This window comes from Sesamum indicum, linkage group LG4 (genome assembly GCF_026168435.1).
Source record: "Sesamum indicum cultivar Baizhima isolate 11 linkage group LG4, ASM2616843v1, whole genome shotgun sequence".
In the NCBI taxonomy this organism is placed as follows: Eukaryota; Viridiplantae; Streptophyta; class Magnoliopsida; order Lamiales; family Pedaliaceae; genus Sesamum; species Sesamum indicum.
In genome coordinates, this window is record NC_142660.1 from 14,824,328 (window position 1) to 14,837,734 (window position 13,407).

A 13,407-nucleotide genomic window follows, 5' to 3' on the forward strand; every position below is an offset into this window, starting at 1 on the left:
AATAATATTATTACAATTCTTATGAAAACAAATAATACAACTTTATAATCCAAATCTCTCCTACAAAAGAGAGATGATATCAACTCAATCGATTGTATATCCGACTAAGTTGGTGCCCCTAGTTTTAACTTTTAAGATGCAAATTCAAGAAAATCCCGGTTTATCACAAAATCTTGAATTATTAACAAGAAAATTATTCAAAAAAAAAAAAGGGAGCAAAAGATAAAGTGAAGAATGGAATTCAATTGTTGATTCTCATTAGATAGTACACAACAAAAGTACACTGTTCTCAGGAAATGGTTAAATTGTTTCAACTTCTAACGTTAAACTGTAATAAAATTCGAAAGTTACTTGGAAAAAAGATTCTGTTGAAGAGATTACCTAGTCACAACTTAGGCCATAACTTAAAGAAACAGTACCCGTATGCTACAAGAACTCGACGAGGATCGAATATCAATCTCACTCACAGTCAAGAAACAGTGGCTATTGGGATAAGATCAGCAACATGGTAGATTTTCCATTGACAACAAGAAGTTGCAAGTTGAATATATCGAAGCAGCAGCGGACCGAATGGCTAAATCGTTCTCCGAGTTATCGGCTTCTCCTGATCTGCATTACAATGCACGTCATTCAATGATCACAAGATTGTATAAATCATAGGCGTATGGGCAGATAAAACAAGGAAATCGATATGTAGTGATGTAAAACAAGAAAAAATTTGTCTGAGCTTATCATGTGGCTTTGTTTATAAGGGTCGTTCGAATATCAAGTAGATGAAATTGTAAGAGAATGAAATAGGTTGAACAGCTGCATATGAAGAACATTTAACTTATTGTTGATAAGGTGTATGATGCTTCAGGTGTCGATATGACATTAACATTTTACCTGTTGTCGTCTCCTGTTGGACCTGTCTGCAGTGGAGCATGAGACAACGAATTCTTATACAGGCCCTTTTCACAATGCAGCTGCATTTCTTTCACTTGGTTCAGCCAACTTTCCTGATAATATCAAAGATAGAAGTGCGGTCAGCTATATATTAGTTAGTGACAAAGTAGTCGATCAAGAAAATGAAAATTTTGATGGTGGGGAGGGTGACGAAAATGTGGAATGTGGAAGTTGCAACAATTGCTTCATAGACACACAATTTTAGGGGAGGTGTGGGGTCAATGAAGTAAGGAACGCCAAATAAGGAGGCACAGAAGCAAAACTTCATTTGAATACTTGTGGCCTGAATCCTGAGAATGGCCTAAATACTCATTCTGGCAGAAATAAGACAAAAATGATATATATTTAAAGGATATTGTATTCATAACAACACCGAGTAAGAGATGAAGCTAAGCAAGTTGAGAATGCATGCTACCAGCTGGAAGAAGAGAGCTCAGGAACATGTCCATGTGATGCACAATATACATGCATTTTGTGTAACTAGCAGCATCTCTCACCAGATGGCTTTCCTCGTCAGACAGTGCTTTATCCATCTGTGCAAAGAGAGTGCTCCATCGAACAGAATGTGCATCAGCAGTTGCTTGGTCGGGATGGCAAAAGGTAGAACCTTTTTTCGTGTATGCTTCTTTGTCTAGGTTAGATGAAAATTCTCTTGACATTAGGAGGGGTAATTCTGTGGTAATTACAGCCCGAACTCTTTTCTTACTCCGTTTTAGTGCTGCAAATAAACAATAATCACTGTTGGAAACATGTTCAACACCTTAATCTTTCAGTTCATTCAGAAGATAAAGGATTACCTGCAAGGCGTCCTCTTATGTCTTGATTCAGAAGTTCCAACCACTGGGAAGCTACATTGGCAGCTGAAAATTAAGCAAAATCCATGTCAGCTTCAATAGTTTCTTCTTGTTAATTCTGCCGTAGTCATCATCAGGATGTGAACGTGGAAAAATATGTAATATTTTAGAAGAAAGTGTTGATATTTCATTACACTTAAACTATTAGTAAATAATCACTCTTCAAAATCTATTCATATAAACAATTGCTCAATTTGGTGAAAAATAAAACGTGTCATGAGCTCATGCTCAAAACGTTTTGTCTTTGCCACCCTTCAAGCTACCGTGTTCCAAGTAACAAAAACCAAAAGAAGGAAATAACTAAACAACCTTTAACAGAAAGTGAAGTAACACTGCTAAGGTCAGCTGATTCCTCATTCGACAAACAGCTAGCATGCCCTGTTGCAACTTTTGCAGATGACGAGAGCTTTAGAGCAAGTTTATCGTCCTCATTTTCTCTGTTGCATTCTGAAGGCCTCCATGAAAAAGTCCTTGTCTGCCCTGTACATGAACCGCCATTCCCTCTCGGGACCTCAGTATTTGGATAAACTGACTTAGAAAACAAAGCATTATCACTCATGTGCCTTCTTCCTATTAAAGTATCCCCATGATTGAATCCAGATGTATTGGTTCCCGAATGATGCACATCCCCGAATTCCTTCCTTGCAGTGAGTTCTTGCAGACCACTCTTGATTTGATTACATTTCTTGCTTCCAGAAAGTCGGTTTTCATTTCTTTCTGACCTCACTAGTGCTTCTATAATAGAGTGAACCTGTTTGCTGTTTCTTACATGGTTAATGATTCCAGGATTCAGCCCATTAAGCAAACCACTTGGAGCAGCAACCCTCGCAAACCTATCAACCTGTTCTTTCTTTGCAAGTTCTATCTTCTTCTTCATCATATCATTATTGAATTTCTTCCTCCCACGTGGCTTTGGTACTGGCATCGCCACAGCTCCATGAAGAGCAGACATATAATTATTTTGTTTCAACCCTTTCCAAGCTCTCATTGAATCTCTTTCATCCAATGGACCTACCGAACTTCCACACTCCGAATCATCCCTCGACTTCAAATGTTCATAATTTTTATAGGGATAGAAGGGGTCATTGATTGAACTCGAAATATCTTCAGCATTTAGATCTAAATCAAACCTTCTGCCCTTTGTAGCACCATCATCACGTTCAACCTCTTCCTTCCCAGAGGTTCGGAGTTTGTCACATTCACATGCTGGAGCATCATCTCCAACCGTACAGTTAACAGAACCAACATTTTCATTAAGATCAAGTGTTCTTGAATCAGAGTCGGCATCTGGTTGCACTGTGTTGCTTACACCTCGTCCTGCTTGAGCTACACCAGAATTCATCTTTTCACTTTTCTCTTTATCTAATGATATAACTAACACAATCTAATTTTCAAAAGAATCCAGACAGCGGCAGACAATATTGACAAAGTAAAATAGCAAACTGCTTACCAAAAAAAGCAACAGGCAAAGAACAAATGAATACAGATGCATTCATTTTACCCCAACAAGAATAGCTTTCTCATTTCAACTACATAAATTCAGAACCTTCTCGAGGAATTAAACCGAACTTAGAAATCCTTTTTAATACAAGATTTCATCACTCATCACTCACAAACCAGATGGATTATACAGAGTCTAAATCAAGCCCTTGAAAATCATAACTTCGACATCAATGTAAGTAAAAACCTTCAAATTAAATAATTGAGAATACAAACTATCAAAATCCAAATATAACACTGAGCTCAAGGAAAAGGGGGCAAAAGCCATACCTTCAGAGAGGAAAACTGATTCAAGGTCACGCATTTTCACTCTTTTGTGAGAACTGTCAGATGTTTCTTCAACTTCCAGGATGCCCCTTTTCTGTCCCACCAAAACTTTCAAATCAAAATAAAGAACCCTATTCATATAAACTGAAAAAGAGCAACCCGAACAAGAACAACCAACACATAGAACAAAATTCAAACTTCGTTCCCAAAATTCCAACCTTTGGTTCAGATCTATGCTCAGTTAAAGATTCACCCTGAGCCCAACTCTCACCATCCATCAATCCTCAAGAAATACTGAAAAAGATCTGTCAATTCAATCCAAGATTCTAACTTCCGATCCTCTCCGAGCAAAACCCAGAAATTCAAACTGAAAAAGACGTCAACTTCAATCAATGAAACAAGAGAAAAGATTACCAAACGATAATGGGCTCAAGAAAAAGAGAAGAAAGATTGAAGATTCTTGATTAAAGTTCGTCAAGAGCGTATTTTGAAAGAGGGATTGAAGAGGGTTAGGACCAACCTCTCTACTCTGGAGATGTGAAGTATAGATTTGAATACCAGAAAAGGAGCGCGCTGAGAAGCGCTTATTATGGTGAAGTGAACCTGTGGGGAACGATTTTGGGCACATGCAAATGAATTTATGTATATGTCCAATATTGTTTTTATTTATGTTTTTGTCCTTGTTTTTATTTTTTTTTCATTTGGGGTGTGTTTCAGTTTTCAAATTCAAATGGTGTGGAGGGTTTAGTTGGGGACCAAAGGTAATCTTGCCGCGCCAACTATCCTCTATTTCCATTTTGGTCCTCCTACTCTATTTTGTAATCATTTGGGCCTTTTGAAATCTAGACTGGGAATGGAGAATCATGATATATGTCAACCTATTAAGTGAGGAAATTACAATGGGCTTATTTGAAATTTTGTCATAATTACAAATGCTTCTTAATTTTTAAAAAGTTGTAAATATCTCCTATAGTAGATTGTCATAAAATGGTATTTTCAATTTCAATAAAGTATTTATAATTTTTCAGAAAATAAAAAAATATTTATAATTACGATAAATTTTAAAAGAACCCATTGTTGTTTTCCCCAACTTTTAAGTGTTGCTTTCTTGAAAATTTTTACCATAAATTTTTTTAGTGATGGGGCAAAGAAAATCAATGTATTTGAACTTTTTCGTATTTGATGTTTTACGGCTATTTTATTTTTGCAAAGTTATTATCCATATTGATTGAAAATTTGCATTTTGACGCTTAGTATTTTTCAATACATGGATATATAAAAAAGAGTTGGCGAGTAATTCTTCTTATTTGATATTTTGCAACTTGAAGAAATAGGTAAATTAACGTGCAACGAACTCATTGTTTTTATTTTTCTAATTTATAATATTTATCTGTAAACTTTTTAAAAACCTCGTCTATATTTTTATCCTTCTATTGTCTTTATTTATCTTTGGTTAATACTTTTTTTATTTTTTGGTCAAATTGTGATGTTTGCTGAAAATGTGAAAAGAAGGTAATCACAATACACAATATTTAAGTGGTTTGGCTAATTCTCGATCTTGTATGGGAAAGTTGATTTCTACTTGAATAATTTTATAATTTACAATAAAAAATCACCCATCAACTATAATGGTACACTTGTCACAAAAATATTTATAGTTGAATACACAGTCGTTGGGGCCTGAATGTAATATAAGACAGATTACACACTCCAACAATCTTGTCACATTTATTTATTCTCATTTAAACTTTATAAGCATTTAAAGAAAATCATTGCGAGATAAGGGCACCGCATATCGGATCCAAAAAAAGAAAACAAAAAAAGCTCATAGCTCGACAATCATAATTATACATGCGATAGAGTACACGAAATTGGTCATTCATGGACAACTGTGCTGCTTGGGATTCAAAGTCAAAAAACCTATTAATAATTATCCACAACGAGTATTACATATATACTTCTGATTAATTTTTAAGTTTTATAGGCTATCCAAAAATTATCTGTAAAGAACTACATAATTCTGATTAATTTTAAATTCTTGGGTGCTATTTGTTTACGAGTGAAGAAGATTAAAGAAAACCAATGAGATGAGGGATGCATATTTGAAGAAAAACACTTGACAAAGTGATTTCAACCATGATGTAGTAGGAGTTGGACACAATAACAACATATTATGACATCCTTAAATATGAAACTTTCCCGGGTCAAAATTGACAGCTGCTTGAAATGAATTCCATCCAACAATTTTGAAACAAGGATAAAGGGATAGGTGAGGGCTACACTCTACCTTTGAATTCTACATCACTTATAGAAAATCTCTTTATTTGGTTTTTTTTTTTTTTGATTTATCTAAAAATTTAATCGAGTATTTGCTTGTGTCTTTATAAAATACATAATCAATAGCATCTATTTTGCGGGTCAATAGATGTTTTAGTTTCCCCTAACAAAAGAAAGAATATGCTAGTAACGGTAATATAATCCAAATTAAGTTTTTTAACATATAAGAATTACAGAAAAATAATAATTTATGAAATTTATTATCATTTAATTTCACACAAAAAAGAATTGTATATTTAGACGAATGAGGGATTTGGATATTGCAATTGCATTATAAGACATACAATCTTGAAAGTATAATTACAAAGAATATATACATACTTTTCTAAATTTATTATACAAAAATAAAACTAAAAATAGTCGTCTTGCAAGTGTGTGAAACTAATATACAATATTATTTACATCAGAATTTAATATCAAATCATTGACCATTATGAAATCAAATAACAACAAAACACAAAGTAGTCCTCTTATCAATACAATCACTATAGTATAACTACATCAATTTAACCAAATCCAAACCTACTAAAATAAATAAATAATTTTACTCATATTACGTGACTTTTAAAGTAAAAATTATCGGGTTACATTCAAAATAATAACATACGTATTTTTACATGTATTTATACATCATATACTATTAGACGCGTAAAAACACTCAAAATCTCGGACTTGTATCTTTATTTTTCTCTTTTTATCTTCCAAAAACAAATAAAAACAAATCCAAGCATAGCCCAAACATGTCCATGGAATGAAGCTTTGTGTGATGAATCACATCAGAAGATTAGTTTAGCGAACAGCACAAAACCAAATTCAAGAACACAGACTTGAGAAAACCATAACCAGATGAACAAACTATCTTGGAGCAGATGAAAACACTATATATAGAACATTGATGAATCCAATTTTGATCAGTATTTTGCTGCACAAGAAATTACAATCAATCTGAGAAAAATGGAACATCTTTCCCAACCCAAACTTCTTCAATGCAACAACCAAGAATCATTGAACTGTTTCAAAGCACTATCCCTAAAACTATTCACCTTCATCAGACAAAAATGTGTGCAGAACCCCAAACCCATCCCACCACACACCCTGTTGGTTTTGAGTAAATAACAAGTTGGCCCACACTCCACCCCCTTTTCCTGCACAACAATGCCCCAAGCCCTTGTCACCCCTTCTCCAAAATCTTGATCTTGATCAGGATTTTTCTCCAATTCCTCAATAAAAATCAGCCCATCTGGGGATCTTGATTCCCCTCGCCTCCATCCACTCTTCAGAGCAGGCCAGTCCCCAGCAATGGCCTTCTCCGTCTGGATCTTGACTCTGCCATCTGTTTCTGAATGGATTTTCACCAGCAAAGGTGCTTGTTTCAGGTTACTCACAATGTCTACCACGGATTCTTGCATCCAAGAATCAATCTTTCCTGGAAAAAACGCATCTTTGCTGTGTGAATCAGCCGTTTTGACAACTTCGCCTGGAGGAGGAGAACCAACAACAAGAGCTGATCCTGATGAAGTGGCTGATGCAGATACGTAACTTTGTGGGATTTTCTTGGTTTTCTTGGAGACGGATAGAATTGGGTTGGGAGAAAAGACGTGATTAGATTTGTTTCTCGCAAGGAATGAGGGGCCCAATGATTGCCCGCCTGAATGAGGCCCAACTAACGCCATCTCAACAAAAGATGGCGATTGGGAAAACGATTCACACAAAATTGGGGAAAAATTTCAGGATTAGGGTTCTTAATAGAAGACGGGAATTGGATGGAAAATCAGATCAGAGAGGTAGAGGAGAGAAAATGGTCGCCGCGTGAAGGAGAAGACAGACGATTCCGAATCTTGAGGATGACGAGTGCGTGTCCCAGAATAAAGGGCTGCCTGCTCCTATTTATGAAGAAATCTTTTTCTTTTAAGGCTGTAGGAAACTTCTTGCGGTCTTGAATTCTATGTTGATTCGGACATGTAGTTCCAATACAACGAGGAATTTAAGTACATGTGAAACATATGTGTTCTGAAAGCGTGTTTGGTTTTGGATGAATTATTCAGTTCCTAAACAATGAATTTAACCATAAATGTGGAACATATTTAACACCTTAAAAGTGGGATAAAACGCCCCGCAAGTTTAGTTTAATTATGCAAATATATTTTATTTTTTATATAATTACAGATACAATTCCTAAAGCTTGTTAGTATAATATAATGTACTCATGGGTGGTTATATAAGATTTTTTCATTGAATATTTGTAATTACAACTACTAAAAATTTACAATTTGTAACATATTATAAGTTCTATGCATGATCCAAAAGTGTCGGTAACTTATCTTTAAAATAAGATCTACATTTTATAAAATTTAAAATTATCTTTAAAATGATCTTTGTCAAACACCCAATTAGATGAATTATTCAAATTTATACAGTATTTTAATCTCTTACTAGCAATAAGTGTACATTTGATGCTTATAAATAACTTACAAATTAAAAGTATATTATTATTAAAAAATAACTTAAGAAACATATTTGATGTTGTATCTAGCAAATTTTTATTTTATGGAGATTTTCAATGATGTTTTTTCTTTTCTCTAAAATATTCTGAATTTTGATAAGACTCCAACTTCTATACAATCTAAACCCAGCTCACGTTCCCCGTTGGTGGGTGAACAATCCAACACTTGGTGAATTTTGCTTCACAATGATAGGAAGAGCCGACATCAAAGGATCAAAAAGCAACGTCGCTATGACCGCTTGGCTGCCACAAGCCAGTTATCCCTGTGGTAACTTTTCTGACACTTCTAGCTTCAAATTTGTCACCGTCTTGGACTCGTCCCATGCGGGCGATGGAGTCAGTGAGGGATGATACCTAGTTGATCCTGTCAGTAGTCATATGTTTGTCTCAAAAATTAAGCCATGCATGTGTAAGTATGAACTAATTCAAACTGTGAAAATTACGAATGACTCATTAAATCAGTATAATAAATATTGAAAAAGAATAACAAATAAAAAATAGAAGAGACACCGAAAAACCCATCACCTTAATATAGATTATTAGGTATAGCAATATTAGCTAGAGTACTCTTACACTTATATTTTAAAAAGGGACAAAATGCATAAAATCCCCCTGTGTTTTAAAAAGTTTGCAAAAAAACCTCTCCTATTATGAGAATAGGTTAAAAGTCCCCCTGTGTTTTGTAAAATTGAGCAACAAACACCCATTCCGTTAGTAATTAACGGAAGGTGCATTACACGCACTTTTTGTACATGTGGGAAAATTTTTTAACTGTTTTTTTTTTTAGGTGTTTTTTGTTAAAATGCCCTTTTTTTCATTTTTGTTTTGTTTTTGTATTATTTTTATACTTTAAATTAAAATATTAAATTATATTTAATTTATTTAATATTAAATATTCACAAACTTGTGGACAACATTTCACCAATCTTTTCAAAAAAAAAAAAAAAAAAAAGAAATCATTACAAATCTTGATCTTGAATATATATATATAGATAGATAGATATGTGCGTGTCATAGTTGCTCATGAAATTAATTAATCTTTTCTCTATCACTCCAACTTAATTAATTAAATGCTAATACACTTTTTTATATTGAATTAAATAAAATTATCATATTTTATTAAAAATAAAATAAAATAAATGTCCATTCACTTCATCTAAATTCATTGAACTTGGCTTCTTTCTTTCCCTTCTACTCTAATTTTTCTTAATGCATGGACGAAAACCCTCGTGTTGATAATAATACTATTACTTTTACAATCACTAAGAACACATATCATTTATTTATTTTTTTCTTTTTTTAAATTTGGGGGGGGGGGGGTGTTGGAAGAATTTTTGTAGGTTTATCTAGTGGTTCTCATTTATCCAAATTTCAAGAGCAAATTTATTTTTTATTTTTCTTTTTAAATACTTATCACCATGACACGTTGTACTCTCAATGCATTTAATCGATATATACAATACAAAATTTTAAAATAAACTTCGATATATGATTAAAAATAGAGTAAGTGATACGAGTGAAATGATAAATAAATATAATAGTATAATGATAGTTAAAAAATATGGATCATTTGAAATAAATATAACTCATTACATTGGTAAAAATATGTAAGGATATAATTGATATTTTAAAATCTAGTATTATGGCATCGCGGCTCATAAGTTGTGCGAGAAATGACTTTCTTTCTTTTTTTTTTTTTTTCTTTTCTAGCATATTTGGTATTATTTGATCGTCAAATGATCAAACTTTAGAGATACGTCAGTTTTCAGTCTTTCGTTTGAAAAAATATTTATCCGAATCATATTTGAAAATTTTAATTAATTGTAAAAAAATTTTATTGAAAAATATTATATGATAGTTGTATAGCTTAATTTGTAATTCTGCATAAATAAATGAATAATTATATTTAAAGAGGGTTGTAATTGATAATGAAATCAACTGTTTGTTGATCTTTAATTAGAATTAAAACATGCAATTTATATTTTATATATAGAAAAAATTAAGGCATCCCTATACGAGTAGAGAAAATACTTATGTTACATCTGAACAAAAGAATTAAAAGAAAGAATTTTAAATAATTTTATTTTAATTGATATATACAAAATAAATTGTAAATAATTTTCAATAAATTTATATAAAATAAGACAAATACTTGTTGTATGTCAATTGGGCACAAAACACATATGATTTCATACTTATGGAAGAAAATTAAAATTGATATTAAATTAAGACATTGTGGATAAATATATCACTTTTAATACTCCATACTTCTCGTTTTATTTGTTTATTTATTTATCTATATATTAAAATCTAAATAATTTATAATTTTATTTTATTTATTATTTTAGAAATATATTTTTCTTATGACTTGACACTTGGTACTAATTAGATTATTTATATTTTGATTAACAGTTTTAGTACGCCCTCTCTATGTACATATAATAAATAATTTTTTATATTTTAAAATATATTATAAATAAAAATAAATAGAAAAACTAACAAAATGCATTTCAAAAAAGAAAATAAAAAAAATTAATTTAAGGTATAATTCGACACAATAAAAGAATTGGTGTACTGGTGTTATAATAATGTGGAATCAGTTTTGTAAAAAAAAAATAATTACATGTAATTAATTTTTAAAATAATCTAATTATAGATATAATTATCATATTTAAAAATCGGTGTGGCGGTGTCGCTAACAGCCATTTGTGAATGTAGAGGACCTTTTTTTTTCTTTTTTCCATATTAGTATAGATATGCATTAATATGTAGAGTAAATTACAGTTTATCACCCGAACTATGTTTGTTTTTTCACTTTATCATCGATTTTTTTTTGTCAACTTATTATCTCAACTTTACGAAATTCATACTTTGTTATATATAAGCTTTTTTAATCAGTTGTTCTGCCTGAAAAACATCACATGCGCTGGACATGTGATATTCAAAGGTAATGCATGGGTAGAATATCACGTGCAGTGCATGCGATTTTTTTTAACAAAAAAAAATTGACTAGAAAACAACCATATATGAAAAAAAGAGCATTTTGCAAAATTGAGATGATAAAATTAATATAAAAAAATAATAAAATATAGAATTAAATATAGTTTGAATGACAAAATATAATTTAACCTTATAAATATTAATGCATGCCGGGCCAACTTTGCTTTGCAAGATTGGGCTCGGTTGATACCAGTCCATCGCGGTACCGACTTGGCAACTGCCCATTGGATGCCCACAGCCTGCCTCCCAAAGGATGTGACTTTTCAATTAGAGCGGCAACCAAGTAGAATCGAGTCGAACACATTATAGTTTAATATTGTTTGAATTACATTTTGAGTATAAAAAATATTTTTTAACTTTGATTTGACTAATAATTAAATCAAATTTTGAGGGTATTTTGGTGAGTTTATAAACTTTTTAATATATTTTATAAAATATTTGAGAGTTTATAAAATATTACAAAATAATTGATAATTTTTTTAGAAAAAAAATTATAAAGTTGAAAAGCTTTAAAAAAAAGTAAAGAGTTATCAACTTATTTTTAAAATTTCTTAAAAAAAATTCAAATTTATTTACAAATTTGCCATTCTAACCTCTTATAATTATATAATTTTATTTTTTTCAAACACTTATTTATAATATTTTATAACATGTATGAGTTTAATTTTTTTTAAAAAAAATAAATTTAGACAAACACCTTTATAAACGAGCTTTAATTGAATCGGATGAAAGTCGAAGTCGGGCCCAAACGAATTTTTTCACTTCGATCTGAAATAGAATATCAATTAGTTTGAATGAATTTTCAGCCCAGTATGCAGCAGCCTTGTTCCTTGGGCTTAGGAGTTAAATGACCAAAACACAATAATCACATCCCCCAAAAGACCAAAATGCCCTTCAAGGGTTGGTGGGCCATGCCATTGCCACGTTTGGCTAATCTAAGATTGGCAGAGGGTCAATCTTATCATCATTTAACGGGACGAATGTTCACCCACTGTATTTTATCATCAGTTCATAAAATAATAAAAAATGAGAGAGAGACGGAGAGAGTTTGAGGTGGTTACAAATTTTCGTAACTCACTATAAAAAGAGAGCTTATATCAGATATTATGTTTCTTCAGTGAAAATATTATTAATTGTCTAGTGGAAAAACAACAAATAATTTCAGGAAACTTTGGGTATGGACGTTGAAAAAGACACCAATGAACTTCTCTCGACAGATGAAGAATCATTAAATCGAAGAGGTGGTTAGATCGATTAAAAAAAATCAAATATGTTCATGATATAGGACATGTTCGGAAAAAAAAAAAAAAAATCGCTCGTAATTTAAGTCATAGAATAGAATGATGGTCCATGTCTCAATCAAACTCTATTATTCCTAGTTAAAATTTCAAAAAGAAAAAAGTAAAGTGGAAGTGAGATTCCATTGTAGGTAGCTTAGGTAGGACTTAGGAGCACATTGCATGTCTTGATTCTCTGTGTGTCCAAACATGATATGCTTCTTATTCTTATCCATCCCATCCCCATGTGCTTCTCCCTCCAAATCAAATCAATCAGGGCCCCAATTTATATTAATGCTTTCATTGCCACTTGTAACAATCGCAACAAACTTGGTCAAGGAATGCTAAAGCATGCAATAATAACCCCCTTTTTTTAATTATATACATTTTTATTCCTCCAATTTTTAAAATATTATCACGAGTTATTTTGGATAGTCAAATCGAAGGACCACAGATGAGGGACAAATTATTCTTATTTTTTATTTTTTTATTTTTGTGCAGACATGAGCTTTTTTCATAAAAATCTTTACTTCTTGTGGAAGATTGAAGACAGGGCATTTTTTAAGGGGGTTTATGTGTAATTTATATAATATAGGATTAGTTACATTTAAACTTTATCTGAAAATATAAAATTATATTTTTCTTTACTTATAAAATTATACTTATACCTCTTTCGAAAATTTATTGTTTACACCTGATTTCCTTTCGTAAGGTTTTGGATACA

General features: G+C 31.8%; 2 protein-coding genes across 4 annotated transcripts; both read right to left on the minus strand.

Annotated features, from left to right (window-relative positions):
• Positions 1-223: 223 nt before the first annotated feature.
• LOC105160796 (uncharacterized) lies at positions 224-4,231 on the minus strand. 3 transcript variants are annotated; one of them, XM_011078284.3, is made up of 8 exons: positions 4,087-4,231; positions 3,785-3,933; positions 3,570-3,660; positions 2,109-3,125; positions 1,743-1,805; positions 1,443-1,663; positions 886-998; positions 224-609 (listed from the first exon to the last, which is right to left on the minus strand). In XM_011078284.3, exons 2-8 carry the CDS (start codon positions 3,842-3,844, stop codon positions 498-500), a joined length of 1,677 nt encoding a protein of 558 aa, XP_011076586.1. In that variant the 5' UTR covers positions 3,845-3,933; positions 4,087-4,231; the 3' UTR covers positions 224-497. The 3 variants fall into 3 exon arrangements, with proteins under 3 accessions (XP_011076586.1, XP_020548835.1, XP_088735532.1); XM_020693176.2 differs by having other exon boundaries at positions 3,785-3,949; positions 4,087-4,184; XM_088879406.1 differs by having other exon boundaries at positions 3,785-4,185.
• Positions 4,232-6,763: 2,532 nt separating this feature from the next.
• On the minus strand, positions 6,764-7,844 carry LOC148788502 (uncharacterized). The gene has a single exon (XM_088879456.1). It carries the CDS (start codon positions 7,574-7,576, stop codon positions 6,887-6,889), a length of 690 nt encoding a protein of 229 aa, XP_088735582.1. The 5' UTR covers positions 7,577-7,844; the 3' UTR covers positions 6,764-6,886.
• Between the last annotated feature and the right edge of the window lie 5,563 nt (positions 7,845-13,407).